The sequence below is a fragment of the Arvicanthis niloticus genome, chromosome 13 (genome assembly GCF_011762505.2).
Source record: "Arvicanthis niloticus isolate mArvNil1 chromosome 13, mArvNil1.pat.X, whole genome shotgun sequence".
Lineage (NCBI taxonomy): Eukaryota > Metazoa > Chordata > Mammalia > Rodentia > Muridae > Arvicanthis > Arvicanthis niloticus.
Window position 1 is genome coordinate 18,784,237 of NC_047670.1, and position 21,751 is coordinate 18,805,987.

The 21,751-nt window shown below is 41.2% G+C and overlaps 1 protein-coding gene across 2 annotated transcripts in view; it reads right to left on the bottom strand.

Annotated features, from left to right (window-relative positions):
- Positions 1-628: 628 nt before the first annotated feature.
- Positions 629-21,751, bottom strand: part of Lrp12 (LDL receptor related protein 12) — a 71,515-nt gene continuing 50,392 nt past the window's right edge. For both annotated transcript variants that reach the window (XM_034516496.2, XM_034516495.2), the window contains 5 exons: positions 14,540-14,675; positions 9,815-10,017; positions 7,716-8,820; positions 6,094-6,226; positions 629-2,920 (listed from right to left, as the gene is read on the bottom strand). In XM_034516496.2, the coding sequence (XP_034372387.1) occupies positions 2,057-2,920; positions 6,094-6,226; positions 7,716-8,820; positions 9,815-10,017; positions 14,540-14,675 (2,441 nt within the window). In that variant the 3' untranslated portion in view covers positions 629-2,056. The remainder of the gene's footprint in view (positions 2,921-6,093; positions 6,227-7,715; positions 8,821-9,814; positions 10,018-14,539; positions 14,676-21,751) is intronic.

The following is a 21,751-nucleotide window of genomic DNA, read 5'->3' on the forward strand; positions in this document are numbered from 1 at the left end:
AAGACAACTGAACACAGGACATTCTCAAACTTTACAAGCTTTTTTTTCTTTTAAAGAAACTAGAACAGATAGGTACATATGTGAATGCATAGCAGATAGTATTTCTGGAGAGATGTACAAGAGACTGGTACTGGTAAGTATCTCTTTAAACAGAACTAAATGACAGGTGTCAGGGTGAGAGACTAAACTGTTACTGACTGAAGCAGGAAGGTGTGAAAGTCAATTAAAAACTAATTAAAACATTTGCCAGCAGCCCCAGAACCACAAAACAAACCAAACAAGCAAGCAAACCCAAACAACGCCTGAAGCACAAAGAAAACCAGGAAACCAACCCCCAAATTCCAGCCGCTTGAAGCATTACTAGGACCAAAAAGGTTAACTTGCTATTTGAATTCTTCCATCATCAGACTGGACAAGATTTATCAATTCCGAGGCAGCCTTCTAAAAGGGAAAATGATGCTCGCACCCTTGGGGAGTCTGACTGGAGTACTGGTGTGAGCCACTACTCACTGCAGTGCCCATGGCGACTGCCATCTTCCATGGCTTCGGCTGTGTTATGTACGGCCTGAATCTGGATGTGAATTGAAGTTCAACAAAAATAAAGAACAACTTTGATTTAAAAAGTACCTCAAGGCAATAAAAAAAATTATTTTAATTTTTGATACATATTAAAACATTTTAGTCAGGTCTTCCTGACAGCATAACAGGACAGATACACAAGACCTCAAACATGCTTTAAAATGACATTCAGCAAAGTATTCAGAATGTAATAAATAGCAATAATCGCACACAAACACGTTTTCATACCCAATCATTAAGCTGCTAAAACACACAGCTAAGGAATAAATAAACAAGAATTAACAATTAAAAAAAATAAATGGCGTTTGTAATTCACTCTACTTAAAGAGGGGGACAATCTGAACAATTAAATTTGCTTTTCTTCAAGATTATAGCATTGACCCCCTCCCCCAAGAATAAAATATCCTGGAAAAAAAATCACTCTTACAATAATAATGCAGTTTTTAAATACACCAAATAAATATGAAACCAGCAAAGCAATTTCAAGTTGTAATAAAAATGGTCCCCCACCCCCAAAGCTATGGAAATATAGTCACTGTAGTAGCAATGACAGACAGTACCTGCTGTGACAGTGCCTGTGTGCTGAACTCATCTGAGACCTTGACAGGACTGTAGTGCAAATCCCTAGGGTCCAACTCAGGCAAACCCCGTGTTAGAGAAACACATTACCCCGTGGAGCTGAGCGTGTACAATTTCTGTACGTAATTTATAAAGTTCAAAATGTAATGCATAGTAGAGTATCTTCATCCGCTTACTTCTGTCCCTACATCGAGATGAAAACAGAAACGTGCTGGGATTTCACCATTTGGTCTGAACCACACCAGAGTATTAAAGTCAGCGTTAGAAAATCTATAAAAGAGTTTTGTTTCCCCGACAGCAATTTCTCTAACTCTCCGTAAGTTTTACACCACTGAGTGCTGAGCGTAAGAGGAGATTCTTTTTCTTTGACAGGTCCGTGTGATGAAATCTACTAGCAGACAATGTTATGCAAACAAAGAGGTGACCATAAGCATCTGGTTTGTTTTTTTTTTTTGTACGTTAACAACCTTAGCATCTAGTATAATAAATTACATGATGGCAAAGAGCATAAAAAATTCAATTAAAAGAAGGTACTGCTTTGTACAAACAAACCTTTTAACATAAGATAGATAAAATGACAGTTACATGGAGTGAAGCAGCCATATTTCTACCATTAAACTGAAGTACCAGGATTAAAAAAAAAAACCAACAAAACCAAGTATAAACAAATGAAAGAACATGACTGAAGAATACAAATACATAATGCATTTTTAGCTGCTAAAACAGTAAACTCTAGCTCCTAGAGTTACACATTGTTAAATTTAACCATGCAGGCTAACATATAGTAAGAAATCACCCTGCATCTTTTCATTTTAAACTAAAACTAGTTTAATTGTAAAGTTACAAAACAATGAGTGGATATTGCTCCAGCTTGCAGACAGTCTCTGGCGACTCTGTCCTAACACAGCAGCAAAGCCTCGTCGTCACTCGTTTCGGTTTTCACTGTCGCTTCTAAGCAAGTGTCTGGTATCTGGGCGGTGTGCACAATGCCACAGCGCTCGCAGGGGCCGTCCCGGTTACTTGTTCTCACTCCAGGGTTTCCTGCACTGTGTGGCTGTCTAAACCCTTGTACTTGGTCTGAGGCAAGATCAAGAAGAGGCCTGGAGCAGTCATTGGCATCAATGTCTGAAGCTCCGTCAGAAACGGGAATTAGCATCTCGACATCATCGTCGTCTTCTCTTCCACTCACCCCGGTGTCCAGCTGTCTCAAAGGGCTCCGGTTCTGGTTTGTGGAGCTTGACCGACCTAACGTAAAGCGTACCCAGCGCAGGCCCTGCGTCATCCGACTTAAAGCACTTGTGAGCTGGTGACGTGCTGGGCTCACACTGGGGGCTTCCACACTTGACACTTCCCTTCCGTCTGCGTGGCCACCTCGGGTGCTCTGAGCCGAGGAATTCCCACCTGTTCCCACTGTGGCCTCGACTGCGGTTGCGGGAGGGACCTTCTGGGGCAAAGGTGCTGCTACCCCGCCCGAGGCGCCCGCTGTATCCCTTCTCTCGTTTTCTGTGTCTGTGTCATCCGACTCCACGGAGAACAGGCTTCTGTGAGGGTGACTCCTTTCAGTTTCTCTGCTGCTACTCTGCCTAGGGACAGCCTCATCTCCATCTCCTGAGACCAAAGCCAATGACCCTGAGTGACGTGATCTTGCAAAATTAAAAATACGATTCCAAATGTTGCTAGATCTGCCTGTCATAGGAAGCCTGATTGAAGTAAATCCCAGCTGAGATCGAACAGCTAGCCTCAGGTTTTCTAAAACCGAAGCCTGCAAAAGTAAGAGAAAGAAAAGATAAAGGAAGGCACTTAATAATGAGGTATTAAGATGAAAAACATTCTTTGACTCACTGTTACTAGGGTCAGGGATGAGCTAAATTCTCTCACCTCTACAGGTCCACTCAGAGAATCTAATCTGTAACTTAAATCTTAACTTTACAATGACAGCTGTGTCAATTATAGTAATTATAACCCTCAATAATAATCCACTCCTACAACTGTCCAAGCCTGGAAACTAGATACACTGGCAAAGCTCTACCATAGTTCACTAAACGACTCGGCATTGTTTATGGCTATGCTCCTTTGTCCTCTTAAAAATACAGTTAGATTTCAGTCACAAGGCTGAACTGTCCTGTCAATGTGGAAACTGCATTGTACAGAGCTGGTTTCCAAGGACTGAGAATGAGTACTGAGGATTCAGTTTTACTGTTTCAAATAAGGGCCTGAACATACTTGCAATACAGGCTAGAAATCAAATGTATACATTTGGATTCCTTCTCAAGTTTTAAGAAATAAGCTTTTCTCCCAGTTATTTCAGGATTAAATATAAACCATATTAGTCTTTAAAAACTGATTTAAAAATGTATAGACTTTAAAAACATGGAATGTTCCACAACTTAACTAGCACATAATGAAAACATCTCACCCGACTAAAAGAAAACCCAGAGGCCAGAGAGACGGCTCACCAGGCACTTGCCTGACCACCTGAGCTTGATACCGGGAGCCCACAAGGAGGAAAGAGAGAATAGACTCTTTGCAAGTTGTTCTCTGACCCCCACTGGATGGCAGCACTGCATGCAGCCTCTTCTGAACACAATGATAAATAGGTGTGATTAAAAGATAAATTCTTTTGTCTAGATGAAAGTGTTGGATGAGTTTTAAATAGTTTTCAAGCTCCACCTAGTGGCTATAGACTTAGGGCAAACAGCTTTAATAACCTCACACTGAGCATTTAAAACTAAGCAAAGGTTGGTGATGGATTCCTCCAACTAGAACAAGCTTCCCAGCCAAGGCTCAGCCTCTCACAGAAACAAAAAGGAAGTGGACAGTCAAGAACACTAGCCGGTGCTCTTCACCTGGTTGTCATGTGCATACAGTCATGCCTGTACAGTCTGAAAACAAGTCAGCAAGTGCTTAGAGGCCACAAATGCAGGAGCGTTTTCTAGCCAGCTTTAGTAAAATACACATCACCAGTAAGAAATCTGGCTGTCAGCACACATGGACTTTCAGTACAAATGTGAAAGTTTTTTTTTCTTTCACCAATTAAGAAGTATCTAAATAAAATTAAAAACAAATATAGTTCAAGTTTAGAATGAACATGTCCGCAGGTCTACTCCTGAGGGCTCAGCACTCAAACCACAGTGAGCACAGCAGCTCCTCTGCACACTTCCTCCCGACTTCCACTCAGCTGCACAAGCAGCAGGCATGTGCTACTTAGTTAAAAGCCCGTAACCTCAAAGGTTGCAAATTTAATGTCACAGGAGTTTGGTGGATAATTGTCTATGGTTTCATTTGTGAAGCAGTAACAACTGGCCAGAAAGCATTTCTGGTTTGTTCTAGATGGCAAGTTACAAAATTATTTTCTTTTAAAAATGTATGGAAAGTTAATAATTTGTTACCAGAAATTTCAAATAAGAATTTGGCTTCAGTAAACAAAGTTCAAGAACTTATGTTATTTAAAATGCTGTTTAAATGGAATTCTTGATACTTTCTAGCTTTAGAGAATGGAGCAGTGTAGAGTAGACTTCAATGTAACCTTGGCTTCTGGGACAGGATCTCTATACACTTGGAGTGTCATGGCTGACAGAAACAGTGTCTCCATTGGGAGACTGGCAGGCAGCTACAATACTGTGACTTAGGGTGGGGCTCTGGTGATTCATGGTAAGGAGACAGTTTTGGTAGGACTGTAGACTTACACTAGTCATAGACAATTGATAACGACTACGAGAGTCTGGATGGGGGCTCGGGTGAGCATCCTTGGTTGGTAACAGCTATGGACTGTTGTCCCACAGGTGTAAACAGTAATGTTCTGCACTGGGCTGGCTGAACTCTGCCTCAAGAGTATCTTCCCTCAGTGGTTTTTAATTTATACACTCTCATGGTAATAGAGTGTAGACATGGGCAAACAGCTCCCAGTGAGCCCTTCAAATCCTTGAGCTAGAAAACCAGAGGGAGCTGGAGAAGGCCCAGAACTTGCAAATGGCCCAGCAGTGAGCAGTCACAGGGGTTGTGCTCCTACTAGCTTCCCAGAGCATAGAGGGAAGGAGGTGAGGGCAGGCATGGAGGCAGCCATGATCTGTCACCGATGTCACCTACTTTCAAAAGAACTGGCTGTGGCATGTTATAGTTTCCAACCAGGGAAACTATAATCTAGTTTTTTTTTTTCTATTTTTTTAATACCTAACAATTTGACCAGTATAAATTCTGAATTAGAAATTATACCTAAAAAAATATTCAAAATTTACAAGCTCTCACCATGAATTTGAAAAACACACTCAACTAAGGTGCATGTGCCTGAAGTGAAATGGTGTTGGATTTTTAAAGTGTTAAGTCACTGAAAAAATACCAATTCTTCTTAGTCTTTGAGAGTCATTTTTATAAATGTTTGTGAATATATTTGAAATTTAAATGCTTATGACTAAAATGAACTGTGGTATATTTTTATAGCTTGAAATGTTTTTAAAAACTTCTTGAGAACGTTGAAGAACCAAGGAGTATGAGTTACAACCCAAAGAAAACGGGCCAAATTCTTAAACACAAAATCCAGCTTGAAGTTCTCCCTTAAATGTGAGGCAAATATTAACTCCTCTTCAATTACTTTCACTTAAAACTGGTTAATTTTCTATAAGTAACATGTTAGTACACTAATTTTACCATTCATTCTTGAATCTCTAAATGTTCAGTTCAATCAGAAAATTGGCCAAAAGTTTTAAATTTCAGTGCGCCTGCTCACTTATCCCCAAAAGGAAAATGTCTCAGAATGATAGTCATAAAAATCATAAAAAATCATAAAATCAGAGTTTTATAGATTCTGTGAAAATGTAATTCAATTGCCCATATATTTAATATTTGCTTGACTGTGAGAATTCCTAAAGTTAAGAATCCCTGCTTTACTACTTGTAGACTTTAAAAGATGATGAAACCCATTAGAATTCACAACTATACCTGATTAGGTGAACAGACAGGGAAATCTTCTACTGGGGGGATCAGGCCCTGAGCGATCAACTGTCCATACGAGGGAGGGGCCTCTCTTCGCAGCAGCTCTGCCTCCACCCGGGACAACTGGGTCTCAAATGACCTTGGAGTAAAGAGGAAGAAAAGGCTCAAAAGAAGGCAGGCAGCAATGTCTACCATCAGTACAGAAGCACTTGAATCTTTCCAGTCGCTAACTCCACTGAACCACTTCTACTCCGGGACGCGAGGCTGAAGTGAGCAGTATGTCCAGAAGGCACTTTATGCTAGTGAGAGCCTAGATTACTATGTTTTAATAGACAGGAAATATCTGCACAAGACAAAATAAACAGACTTTAAAACCCGAAGCCCCATACTCTAGGAGACAGTTGCTGAAGGGCTCAGCAGACACTTTGTCCATCAAGTCCGACACAGGTGGACTGAAGTGATGCAGTTTGAGACCTGACTCTCCATTGGTTTCCCAGACATTTATATTTGCTCAGAGAAAAGATGCAGGACGGCTCTCGTGGCCCCATGCGCCTGTGTACCAGCTGTGCTCTCGGCTTGGTCTTTGTTAATTGATCATTTGTAGTGGTTAGGATTGAAGGCAGCTGTCCCCACAATGCCCTCTGGGAGGTGCTGCTGCCATTAACATCTTTCAATTTATCTTACACCACACTGGAAGCTGCTCTCCCTGAAGTCCTTTCTCCCTGCCTAACTGTTACTCAACTGAGAACACAGTTCTCACTGAACTGCACAGAGCCAGGCCGAGCTGCACTCTCATGTGCTTTCAGTCCGTCATGTGTTCCCAAGGCTCCAGACCAAAGGCATTCTTCTACATACTCCCCGGAGAAGACCCCTCCGGGATCGCCTCTCTACACCCTACTCACACATTTCAAATGGCACCTCCTGGAATAAGGACCGTCACGTGCCCCCATCATCAGGGCACCTATGCCACTTTGTCTTAGAGACTTGAGATGACTCGCTGTGCTCAGCCTACCTGCCCAGCAAGTCTCCCTTCATCATGAGCCTGCTTGTGAAACTGCCTCATTCATTTCCTTCTCACTTGTAGAATGCTATAAACATTGGACTCTCAGATATGTGGAATTACTGAATATTTAGAAAAACAAGATAAAACTGTAACCGAGAATAACAGCTGGCAGTAAGCTGGTAAATATAACACTGACTTTTCTTACCTGATAAAGAAAAATAATACTTTGTGCTATGTTTATCTTTGACCACTGTGCTTTTCATCCTAATTTTATGTATCCTAAATTTATATATCTCTAAGCCACATCAAAAGGAATAGTGGCAACCATTTGGGGCACCCTTTTAAATCTTTTCTGTTTTTGTGTGTGTGCATATGTGCATGAGTGTGTTTTTCCTGTGTGCACTTGACTCTGGGTGTCAATCTTCAGTAGCCATTCACCTTTTATTGAGACCTGGAGATTTCCAATTAGGCTATGCTGGCTGGCCAGCAAAGCCCAGGGATCCCCATGTCTCTCTCTACTAGCACTGGAATTAAACGTGTATTCACTACCATGTTTAGCTGTGTGTGGGTACTCACACTTGTATGCACTTTACCAACTAAATTGCCCCCATGTCCTGATACTGACCTCCGTTCAAACATTCTCAGAGAATAAAGCTTGCAAGTGCACCCCAATGCGATGACAAGTAGGAGGCCACAGATGAGGCTCCCAATGACGGCTGCTGTTATGACTCTGGTGGGCACAATAACCGGGCAGTTCTCCTCATCACTGCCGTCACCACAGTCATCCTGGGAATCACACACCCAGCTTTCAAACACACAGCGGTTGTTCTTACAGTGAAAATTCCCTGGCTGGCAAAAGAAGCAGTTTTTTTCATCAGAGCCATTTGGACAATGATTTTGGTAGTTGCACCGGTCAGAACGAGGGTAGCAGACGCCATTCCGAGAACACGGAAATTCTTCCTTTTGGCACATGGTACAGTTGATTTCATCCCTTCCGTTTGGGCAATGCCAGTACCCGTCACAGCGCTGTTGCTCTGTGTAACACCCCCAGTTGCCCCCACAGGGTATTTCCCATGGCAAACAGAAGCCGTCAACTTGGTAAGTAGCATTGAAGCCTCTTGCAGCGTTCACTTTGTCAGCACAGAAATGCACCCTTATCTGTCCAGAGGAAGAAACGACCGTCAGAGGAGCATGAGAATCAAAAGCAGTTAGCACTCGCAAAAGCTTGCGAGGATTCTCCTCCAGTCCATCATATATTTTGACATAATCACCATATCCGGTACCATCAAGTTTAAAGTCAGTGAACCGTAAGATGACTTTCCGATGATCGCCAGTGTCTATCAGCCAGGTGCAGTTACTTCCAGGAGGATAAAAGTCGGGGTAGTTGGGAGAATTGAAGGTGCCATAGAAGTACTTTAACCACTGTCCGCACGTTGGCATGTCACAGTCAATCTCGTCTCCTAGGTCCAGGCAGTCGATGTTCCCGTCACACTTTAAGGACTCAGGGAGGCACGTGTAAACCTTGGTGAAGCGGGACAGACACTGGAACTGGTTGTAGGCGCAGGGCTGGAAAGCAGTCGTTGTTGGGGGGTGAGCATCTTTGGCACAGACCTCCTCGTCAGAACCGTCTCCACACTCGTCCATGCTGTTACACTTCCAGGCTTCTGGAATACACTTTCCATTGCCACAACGGAACTGATCACAGGCACAGTTTGGTTCCTCAGATTTCCCTGGAGAACGTGGGGAAGGAAAGAACACAAAACACATCCACACTTGAAAAGACAGTGCATATCTTTATAGTGATGACGACTGAGCTCAAGCGATACGACTTTAAGAACCATGTTAAAAGTCTGTTCAGTGCTAGCAGGAAACTAGCACTGGCACTGATATCAACAATCCCATTCATTAAATGTTTGTGCCTTTCCCACAAAGTTCCTTGCCCTTCAACCTAATATAGAAGGGTCAATTCTATCTGGTAGAGCCATTTCACTGTAGAACATTTAGTGCAATGATTTAGGACACGCAAGCCAAAGGACACACTGTCTGAAGAATGTAACCCTTCACAGACATACTTAGAACATGAGAGATGTTTAAAGAAGAAAAACATCCATGGAACTGCTTCTCAAGTATTCTTCTCAAGTATTTCTTCTATGGTTCTTGTCTCTGTCCACAAACAGAGCAGTAACTTATTGTGCTCACTGTGGTGTGTTTACAATTTCGGCCTGCTTTTGATAAACTGTCATCTTAACTTTGCATTGCTTATGGTTAATGTAATGTAATGTTAATGTAATCAGGATCAAAACCATGTGTTTGGAAATGGTTTAAGAAACGCAAAACTTTAAAGTCTGAGACTATAAACTGTGTGGGTGGGGTGGGCTCCAATCCTTTAAGGTGTAATGAAAACAGCAATTCACACACCAAATACTATGCTCTGATGTCATGTTTGAGATACGGGCAAATGCTTGAAAGAGGCTTGGAGAAAAGTGTACTTTCAAGGTAAACATATTTAAGATGTTTTAAAAACAGACCTTAGTTCATGAAATTAATAATTTTATTATGGTTATACAATACATCAAATGAGAATCTCAAATTTGAAGGCCTCTGACTCTAGCTTCTAATCGTCACTCTCATGATTAGATGGACACTGTTCAGACAATTAACTACAAAGTGGCTGCGCAGGGAACAGCACAAAACGTGATGCAGCATCTTCTTTTAAAAACACACCTGAAAAGTACGCCAACCTGAAGCCTTTCCTGGACACACTGTCATCCGAGTGGAACCGGATCCAAACGTGGTCTTGGGAAGAGATATACGGAGGCGGAATTGTGGACCCACAAGCTCTGTAACTTTCAATATTCTTGTATGTTTCTATTGTCAGCCAGTCCAAAGTGCATCTTCTGGACCCCTGGATATCAAAATCCTGAAAACTGTAACAAGAGAAAGTAGGAAGAGACTTTAAAAAAATGTGACAGCAATGTCCATAAAAAGATGCAATGTTCTGAAGACAGAACTCCAAGTCCCTGCTACTTTTGCCCCAGCAGCGGCCACAGCAGAGTAACACACGCCTGCTTCTACATTCCTCATGCCTGCATCTCCCAGAGTTTCCACAACAGTCTTTTCTCTTCATAAGGTAAGAGCAGATTCCAGAACCAAGCTGGACACCAGCTGACAGCACATATTCTTTTTGTTTACATATTTGAGGAAATATATTTCTAATCCAGAGCGTCATACATTTCTCCATGCTTGGGGCAGAAGTTCAAGCATGGAGAAAGAACGTACAGAGGCTCATCTTTCTCTTCAGTTAGACTCTGTCACCCACTTCCTTAAAGCAGCTTCAGCTGATTTTCTGGACAGCAAATCAGAACAGTGGGGGTGACGGGGTGGAGGGGCAAACAAAAGAGTAACATTACGTGAGAAGTCCCCGAGTTTGAGAACACTCTTTCGTATAAATCACTTACAGTTGAGCATTATCATGTAGTTCCTAAAATACAGGCACAAGTAAATGACAAAGTCAAACGAGAACATGAAAGCAGCCATCACTGCCTGTAGAAATGAGAAATTCAATTTTGCTTTTAACATCTGAATATGGCTCGCTAACAAATGAGAATCCGACTTTCTCTCTCTCTCTCTCTCTGCCTCTGATTTAAATCAGGTGATAAGGAAGTTGCCTGGAAGGTTGATGTTATTGTTTTCTCTTCAATACTCTGAGCCACCCCAACTCAGGCTGTTTGTCTCTGGCCCGCCATTATTACGTACAGTGCTTTCAGAGATCTCCACACACAGGCATCTCTCTTACACACCAGGAGTCAGATTTTCATAGTACGGTTAAGTTTTTAACAGTCTAAAAATACTTCTTACATGAAAAAGCTACTAGAAATGTGATTTGTCTTAGCCAACATGCCAATAAGCATACATTACTATATTATAAATATTCAAATATATCCAGTAGCTACATTGAAATACAGTTATATTTTATAATGCTATTTGATTTTATAAATTAAGAAACATTCTGGTAATTAGTTCATATGTTTTACTAGACTATCAAGTATTGAGTGGACAAAAAGGTTGTGAAGAAACCCCTGATGTCCCAAACATTGCAATGTCTGAGGAAGCTTCTGTTACAGGTTGACTTCATTTGTTTTATCTTAGCATTTACTTCTTTCATACAGTCTGGAGTTTGGGGCATGAGCTTAAGTTACGTTCTTTGGACAGACTTCCCCTTCCTCCTCCTCTCCTCCGTGCTCCCTCTCCAGGTTTCTACTTTACAGCTCGTCTTGCATGGTGGCTCACACGACTGCATATCCTGCCATGGGGGCTTCACATGCTTTCTTAAGCAGACAGCCAGGCCCTGGTCCTTGGCTCTGACTCCGCACTCTCTGTGTAGGGCTGAGGGAGGAGGAAGCGGTTCGTGTCTCCAGCTCCAGAGTTTAGGAGGGAGCTCTCACTTGTGCATCTAAGTTGTGTCTTCCACCTTACTTCAGTTCAGATGCTTTAAGGAGGCTGAGGCAGGAAGATCATGCGGCTCAAGGCCACTGGCTACATATCCAGCTCAGGTCCTTGAAATATTAAACAGACAAACAAAAACTAGTGTACTTCCATATTCTTATATATTTCGTGTTAAGGATTTTAATTTTATCGTAAATTTAAAAGTGAATGCTCATTTTATCCTTACTTGCTTAGATATTTTAAAGCATCTACCTGGAAGCATTGCACTTTTTGTTTTACTTATTATAAAGTAAATCAATGTAAAGTTTCCTATTGGGAGCTCATTTGCACATCTGAATGGGTTACATGTGATCATGCGTAGGATTCTTCGAATAACTTAAAACCATATTTCAACAACTGCACATGATGCTTGTCTCTATGTATATCCATCTGTTATTTTTTCTAAAAAAAAAATTGGCTATTGTTACAATAAAGATTTTATTACTAAAGTCACCATTTATTAGTATAAATCTAAATTCATTAATTCCTTCCTAAGTCAGGAAAAACCCCTGTAAGTGTGGGGCTCACTTCCAGCTTTGTCCTGCACTTCAACTGTATTTTGCTTTGTGAAATCTCCAAGATGCAACACACATTGAAGTTCTCATGGCAGTATTCCACAACATTCTGCTGCAAGAATCTCCAAGGTTTACACGAGTGAGCTGGTGAACTACAATTTTAAAAAAGATTTATTTTTTTATATTATGTATATGTGGTGTGTTTGTGTTGTCTGGAAGTATTTAAATATACCACATGTATATAGTGCCCTAGAGGCAGTGATGGTGTCAGAGCCCCTAGAACAGACCTCAGACAGCTGGGATTTTCCATGGGAGTGGGTGCTGGGAATCTAGCCCTGCTCTCTTGCAAGACCAGCAGGTGCTCTGAGCTGCTAACCACAATGTTAACTTTTAGGTTCAGATACGAATTTCTATTAATTCCAGTTTTACAGTAACAGCCCCATATTTGGTAAAAATATTATTTTGCCAGCATATTCATGCTTAGTCATATTACAAACTACAGAAAGGAGCCTAACAGCCAGACTTCAGCTGTGGTGGTGTTTCTGCAGACATACGTGCTGTCAATCAAGCGAGACAGTCACATTTGTCACCTCTTAAGTTCTAGGAACTAAGGGAAAGTACCCTCCAGCTGTGGCCTACAGCTTCCACAGAGCAGATGTGGGAAGGGACACAGTTGCTTCTCAAGGGACTGGTTCTCTCATTGTGTGAAAATATACAAAAAACTAAGTTACATAAAGCTGTAGAAGGTATTTGAGGCAACGTCCCATGAACACCCTGTAAATCTAAAGCGTAAATCTAAACCCCACCCCTGAACATTCAAAGGGAGTGAGCACCCCCTCCTCCGGCCTCACTGCCCACTGCTCTTTGCTTAGGCACACTATTTTCCCATAACAGTCATGACATAATGCCTGTAAGAACACATCAGCAGGTTACTGAATCACCATGTTTTAATCTTACTCTCATAGTATTTTTCTCTATAAAGTTATACACTTTAAAATTTAACCTTTTTATACAACATTTAAATTAGAATCTGAAGCTGATGGTGAGTTTTCATAGAAATGTCATATATGGGGCTGTAGAAGTGGCCGGGGGTTAACAGCACGTGTGTATGCACATGTTCCTGTGGGTGTATGTACACAGACATGCACGTGCGGCCAGAGGTCATGGCAGCCGATTCTTGTTCCTCAGACTCCACTCACCAATGTTTCTAAGAGTCTCTAAATGGACTGGAATTTGTTAAATGGGAGGTTTGTCTGTTCAAACTCTGTTTTCTTGCTTGTGTGACACTTCTGTGACTGAAGAGTCTCCCCGGCCTTTACTTTGTATTCTTAAACAATGTTATTTTGCTTCTAAATTATAAAAAGAGGGCTGAGAAAAAGGCTCTGTAAACAAGGTGTTTGCTACACACACACCAGGCCCTGACCTGGAGGCCTAGAACCCATGTGGCATGGTGCACATGTTTGTAAGCCTAGTGCTCAGAGGGTCGGGGGGTGCGCTCCTGCCCAGAGCTCACTGGCCACTAGTTTAGTTAAAAGATAGCTCCAGGTTCAGTAAGAGACCCTTCTCAAAAGAAAACGTGCATAGTAATAGGGGATCACACGGCAATATCAGCCTCTAGCCTCCATGTGCAGACATGGGGAACACCCTGCACACGCCAACATCAGCCTCCATGTGCAGACACGGGGAACACCCTGCACACGCCAACATCAGCCTCCATGTGCAGACACGGGGAACACCCTGCACACGCCAACATCAGCCTCCATGTGCAGACACGGGGAACACCCTGCACACGCCAACATCAGCCTCCATGTGCAGACACGGGGAACACCCTGCACACGCCAACATCAGCCTCCATGTGCAGACACGGGGAACACCCTGCACACGCCAACATCAGCCTCCATGTGCAGACACGGGGAACACCCTGCACACGCCAACATCAGCCTCCATGTGCAGACACGGGGAACACCCTGCACACGCCAACATCAGCCTCCATGTGCAGACATGGGGAACACCCTGCACGTGCAATCACACAGCAAAGAAAGACAAAACCTCTCAGAATATGTTAATAGCATGGCTATTAACCCCTGCGATCCCATCTTAACTCCCTTAAGGCAGAGGAGTTAACTAATGAGGGTAAGCCTGTGGAATGGATCTTTGAGTTGAGGAGTGATTTTTGTTTGTCTGCACATTGCTAAAGACTACTCTTGATCCTCACAAGCTACGTAGAAAATTATACTTTTGTTAAAAAGTAGTTGCAATGTTTGTGTGTAGTGATGTCTTCCTACTGGTGCTCACAGAACATTGATTAGATCATTACTTACTTTTCAAATGACACTGATAGCCGTAACTTATTTTATGGTCTGCAAAACATTTCATATTGCTGTACCTATAGAAATTGTATTTATATTTCTAAATAAAAGAATAACAATATGAAAGGTATCAGAGTTACCTTATAGTAATGATTTCCCCTGGGTTTGCCCTTATGAGCCAGCTACAGTTGACTTTGGCAGGATAGTCTGAAGGCCAGCCTGGACTCGTGATTATTCCACTTGGTGCTCGGATTTGTTCTGGAGTCTCTCCACAAGCTGGAAGACAGCCACAGCAGCCTTAGCTAGTCATGACATCTTAAATGTAAGCAGCATTTCCTTGAAAAAAAATCAACACACTTCCCATCACATGCAGTAAGACATGGTTCAGCAGGCTCAGAAAGCCTCTCTTGTCCATGGTGGCATTCTATTTTCTTCTCTAGAGAAACCTTCTCCTTATTTGGATATTCCTAGCAAACAAGGAGCTTTTCCAGTGAGATCACGCAGGCATCAGAGCATTAAAGTCTAAGCACAAAAATCAGTCAATTCCCCAATTCATCTTTTCTCAGATTGATCTTTTAAATTTATTTTGTTGTGAGCTACCTAAAGTTCAATATTTATTCAGTAAATGTACTTAGATCTTTAGAATCATCAAGCTGTTTTCAGTGAGCTTTAAATAACCATATGATACTGAACTGTAGTTTTTGATTCAAAAGAGATGACTGGATAAAGACAGTAAGATATCAAAATACCATTCCTGAATTTACTCCAGTACAGCTTCAGACATAAGCACAGGGTCGTGATCTGATGAAAAACTCCTAGGCTCACATGTTCCAATACCTGGTCCCTGGTTTGTGGCAATATTTGGGTAGGTTTATGAGGTGTGCTGCTGAAAGAAGTATGTCACAGAGAAAGGGACTTTGAGGTTTCAAAAGCTACTTGTCATTCCTAGGTCACATTTCCTGTGTGCGGAGACGTGAGGCCTCAGCTCTCAGCTGGCTGCTCAGCCTCCATCGGCACTGTTTCCTGGATACAGCCTCTTATCCCCCCTGGAATCAGAGGTACCTCCAAGCCTCCTTCCTCCTGTAAGTTGCCTGGGTCGTGGTGTCTTATCACAGTAAGAAAAAAATAATTAAGACAGGTCTTGCAAGAATCTAAACTATTAAAAACTAAACTTCTGATATGATACTTAAAATAAATATCTGAACAGCACCAAAGGAAACATTTATGCTTATCTATGGTTTCACTTATCTAGACTCCTGCTGATAACCTGACAATGTGTTCTTCCCTAATAAAAACAAAAGAAAGAAAAGGAAAGAAAACAGATAAAGAACAAGAAAAAATAAAGCTAAAGGTTTTAGTAGAACTTAAACCCTTGTGAACTATCATTTCATACAATTTTAATGAGGTACATTGGCTGACTTCTAAAGTAATGGCTGACAAGAAGAAGCTGCAGATTAGTAGTGGGGAAAGTAGCTGCTAAGGGTACATAATGAATTATTGAAAATCTTGGGACAATTTTCAGAAAAATGAAAAAAGTTGTATGTCAAAGTAAAAAAAAACAAAAAAACAAAAAAAACCTGATGAGCACAATGTCCCAATTAATTACGTAATTAGTATCTGTACTTAAAAAGGCATTGCTGAGGGGGAGAACGAGCCAGTGTGAGCAATGGACTCCGCCCCACATATTGCCTGAACTCTGACACCAAGTTTAAAAAATCTGCCGTCCAGACTTGAAGGTAGCCAAATACCCTCATTGCAGTGTATAAGAGGCAAACTCTTCCTTACAAACAGAGGTTGACGCCACTCAATTTAGGCAAAGGGCGATAGGAAATACACTGCATAGTTTAAGAAATATCATTGAGGTATTCAAAATGAAGCAAGCCAAATTGCTTCCAGTCAATTCTTGGATCTACAGAACAAGTCGCTGTTGGTAGAAAATCCACTATTGACGAAAAGCCACTAAATATGTCCTACTCAGAGCGTAAGTTCAAGCCTAAGAGGGAATTAGGATGTACTGCCAGAGGGGTCAGATGCAAACCACTTTTAGGACATGGGGAGTCATGGCTGAGAATACAGGAGTACACATCAAGGGTTCTGCCTTCATCTCACTACCCAGTCTCAATCACTTATTGAGTGATTATGTCTGTCTATCTGTATGCATTTAATCATTCATTGCTGTCATTAAGTTTCATTGCTAGTAAAAGTCTTGAGCTGGGCATGGTGGAACACTCCTCCAGTCGCAGCGCCTGGGAGGCAGAGGAGGGGGATCAGGAGTCTTGAGGTTATCTCTGACTTCACCACAGCGGAAATTCCCCCTTTACAAGGAAAATGATTGATTGCAACGAATGATGGGTCAGCAAAGACTCAGTTTCTGCAAGTGTGATTCCGTTACGAGAACTTCGTGAAAATGAAGGGCTGCGTTCCCTCCGTGCACTGACGCAGCCACAGTAATCTCACGAGATGATACCCTAAAGACCTTCGTGTTGCTTTTTACTAAAGCAACTAGAACTCTGGACGCAGTAGATTCTGACACACCAGAAAACCTCCAACTTTTAAATAAATACTAGACAAACTCTAGGGAAAAACTAGAAAGATTATTATTGCATTATTAGGTTTTTTTTAAAATTAGGTTTTAAGAAAAAATTCAAGTATATGTGAAACCAATAAATAGGTGGTGCTCACATACAAAAAAGGTAAAACTTTTGTGTGATGCACAGGACATGTGAATGCACGTATACATGCAGAGCATACATGAACATGAGCAAACACAGACAAATACACATGAACACATGTATATGAGTGCACAGGCCTGAGACATGCTGTCACAGATAGGACTAAGATTTACCACACTTATAATTCCATCTGTATTCATCGTGACATTCCTTTAAGGCATACATCATTCCCCTTAGTAAACACAAAACTAGACTACAGTATCAAAGATTTTCCTTAGATTCATACTGACTTTGTTTTGCACATTCATAGAATGGCAGAATTTGATATTTTGATCCTGTGGATTTAAAAGTACCTTCAACTGATCTATAAATAAACTCATGAAAACTGTGTGTTAACATGATTTCACATAAGTATACATATGATGGTATAAACCTTTAAATCAGGGTTAACATAACAATCTCCTCAAATATTTATCATTGTTTATGGTGATCTGTGTCATTTTAGTCAATACATCCAAGTATAATGACTGGGTTTATAGCACAATCATAACATGACCTCATATACCTAAGAAAAGCTACATTAAATTCCCAAAACAAACTTGAACTGTGCTTTTTCTGCTTTGGGTAAGAGTTTGTCTGTACTGTGCTGGTCAACGGGAATGGGAAGGTCCGAGGCCTCCTCTATCTGCCATTACTGGCTTTCCTGCAGTATAAACTACTTAAACTTACCTAGTTGTAATTTCTTCCTGTTAGACAAGTAGTTATGTCTCTTGACTAGCTCCGACTTCTACTCCAGCCCTCTCGCCCCTCATCACTTTTTGTCTGTGGTGCGTTTCTGAAATCTCGCCAGGATAAGCAAGACATTTCTTTCTTTCCATGATTTGCATTCATTTAAGCCACTAAAGTCACCTTTAATTCTAACCTTAGCATAGAAACTACACACACATGCACGCACCTCCCCCAACACACCACTCACTGCCAAATCTAGTGGGCCCCAGTTCTTGAGATACTTAACCTTTTAGAGCACCTGGCGTTAACCTTTTTTGCTTCTTGTTCGGGTCTTGTTAGAGTCTACCACACATCTGTGGCTCTCCTCCAACTGCACTGAAGGCTTTCTTGGATTAGTGCCCCCCCCCCACTCTGGTCGGGTGTGTCCCTGAGCCTCTTCTCCACTCAGTGCACTTCACACACGTGCAACCTCAACTACAGTCTACAGGTTATGTGCTTAACTAAACTCTCTAGCTAGGGGGCCAGCATGGTCAAGATGTTCCTTGGATACCCTAACCTCAAATTCAACATGGTCAGAACATTGTGTTTCCTAAACCCTCCTCTCTGTTCTACATTCCACACTTCACTGGTGCCAGCATCATTTGGTCAAGAGAAAAGGCAGGAAATTTATGTCAACAATATCACAAGTTGCCTCAGAAATTCTCAAAACTAGATTTGGTAATGAGGAGAGCTGGAAGCTTCATCTGGAAACCAAGTTTGCATTCACTACCTGTTCCCAAGGCCCATCCTTTGAGTTAGTGCCTTTCAACCCTTCTTCTTTTTATTATATCAGTGCACTATAAATGGCCCATCCCATCTCACCCCAACACTTTAGCTCTGATGTTCAACCACAATTTGAAGTAGTTTACTGTGTTTAGTGTGATTAAATCTAAGCTGTTATCTTCTTGCTTTTAACTGGGTATTCAAATGGTGAACACCAAGCAAAGGGTACTGAAGGTGTAAATATAATTACTTTGATAAAGAAATGATATGCTTTGATTGACTGTAATTTGGCCAATAAATAATATTGCATATACCAAATCAGACTGGTGACTGGTAAGGCCTGGATTGCTTCAGGGAGACCAGGCTTGGTTCAGCAAGGAGGAGGGTAGAGGAAAGTTAATATATGCTCTACAGTGAAAAAATACCACACAAGTGAGTTGCTGGATGAAACCAGGGTGAGGATGGGGGTAGGTCACATGCTCTCCAAACATCACATTATGCCTTTTAAAAGAAACGGTTTTGTTTGTTTGTTTGTTTGAACTTTATGTGCACTGGTGTTTTGCCTGCCTGTCTTGTCTACGTGAGGGAATCAGATCCAGAACTAGAGTTACAGTTGGGAGCTGCCATGTGGTGATGGGAATTGAACCCAGGTCCTCTGGGAGAGCTGAACCCTCTCTCCAGCTCTTACATTTATAACGTTTTGTTTTAAACAAAATGCTTGTATATTCAGCCCTTTTAAACCTCATCTTTCTAGACTTTGACAGAACTCCTAATTTACAGTATTTCAATCTTGACCTTCTTTTACTCACACTCATTCAATCCAGATTCCTCTACTGCTTATACACAATTATATGGTCTAGTTAATTCTTTACAAGAGCTAATTTATATGTAATTGGCAAAGGGAGAAATTTTGTTAGTATAATATAAAGTTGTATAAAAAATTTCCTAGCATGCTAATGACCTAAGGTAGGAAAAAGCCCAGGAAACCTTAGATAGAGTGGCTACTTAGGGTTAAGGAGCTGCCTGCTTTCTTCTGGATGTCTCTTGGGAAGCTGCAACTGCTGATGGAGATGCGAGACCAGCACACACCTTGTTAAAACAAAGCACCTTCCTAGAAGAACACTGGTCTAAAATGACTTTGTTTCATTTTGTTTTGGTTATGTCAGTCCCTGTTGGAAATGAATGCCTTGAAGAAACAAGCATGAAGCCAGGCCTAGGCAGCTGTGCAATAGAAATCAACTATAAATACAAAAAGTCTATGACTATCTGACCACATAAGTACTGTGACAAGTACTTATTTGTTTTTTTCTACACTTACGAAGTTAAACAGTTGTCAAAAGCCTTGTTTTAGTATATGCATGAGGTTTCCAAGAAGACACACACACACACACACACACATGCATGTACACATGGCATGTCAAAATTGCTATAGTCTTTGTTCATTTTGCTTAATAAATTTCATAATTAGCATCAGCAATTGTTTTTTGAACACAAACATCACCCCCCCCAAACCCCACCAAATCTTCTTAATTTACTTTAGACATAAACAAAAACTCAGGCATGCATGATGACACATATCTATGGTCTTTAATAAATTCTCCATTAACTCTAGGAAAAGAACCTCGCCACCGTATCAATAGTTATAACCATGACAATCGAATTCTTAATTCAAAAGACAGCAACTTGCTGGGGTTGGTGGCATTTGCACTTGGGAGATAAAGGCAGGAATTCTGGAACATTGAAGTCTACTTAGACTACAGAGCAAGACCCATCTTGAAAAACAGAAGTCAATTAAACAAAGAGAACACCAGAAGAATAGAGGCTGGCAGCTTCCAAGTTGATGGTAGCAGTGTCTTCACAGGTGTAGGCATGTGGCGAGGCTGAGAGAACCTCAGGGTCTATTAGTCACTTAGAGGAGACCTAGTACACAGGGCATTTGCAGTGACTGACAGAAAACAATAACATGCTTACAACCTTAAGGTAGCTACGGTACACAGAGGGCTTAACTAAATATCATCCTAGATAACATGTATCCTGTTCCTCAGGAGAAAATTTACTCAAGAATAAAGGGTTTGAGAGGTCCTTTAACCTGGATTTCTTAGTAAGATTTTTGATTTAGTTTACTAGTTTAAAATAGTTATCATTTGTTGGACTTAAAAACTAATAAAACACAAGACTTCAAGTTTTTGTTGATATTCTAATAATCTCACAGTAAAAGCTCAGAACTGTGGTTGTAAAAGTAGATTAATACACCAGGCTTCTCTCTGACAGCCATTTTTACAGCGGTCATTTAAAACTGAAGCTTCGGATGACCTCTATTAAGGTGAGGATGGGAGAGATGAGCTCACGTCAAAATCATGTCAAATAAATCCTTCAATTTCAGACTTCATGGGTTTTAAAGCTTGGAAAAAGGAGTTAGCAATGAAATTTATGATTTGACCTAAACTGCTTGTAAAAGAAAATGTACAATTTCCTGTTCAGAGGATGAAAATGCAGGTTTCTTTTGAGAACTGACAAGGGTTGACATTTTACAGCAACAAGTGGCTGAGACCAAGAGGAACGTGAAATGTACGTGGTTTGAGGTTGTACAAATCACAGAACTTATTAGATACAAGTTAGTAACTACACTCACTGATGACTGAATTTCACAAGACAAACATGAAGGGCGTGAAGAAAGAAACTGATATTCCACAAAAATAAGAGCTGTGGGAGGATGCACAACTATCAGCTGAATCTAAGAAACGCAAGTTATTATAAGAAACATGTAATGAGTGCAAGGATAAATTATAACATTTATACTTAAGATAACCTTAAAAATGTCATACTTAACATAATCTTTACAAGATAATCTGAGCCCTGCCCCTTCCCATCTGTGAGTTTCTCTTGGCTACTGTCAATGACACCAAGTCACTGCCTTCTGAACATGCAGGCTCAGAACAGGCTTTTTTATACCTATATTTACATACATACTAATACAACTCCTTAAAAGCTTTTAAGAAAACACCTAAGAAAATGCTATTAAGAAGGGGTTGACTCCAATTAAAGAGATGTGTTTTGGGGAAAAAAACCATTGCTGGGCCTAGAAAGACAGCTTAGGTGGTAAACTGCTTGCTTTGAAGCACAAGGACCAGTTCAACCCACAGTGTCTATGTGAGAACAGAGATGTGTGCTTCCTGCAATCCTGCTGTG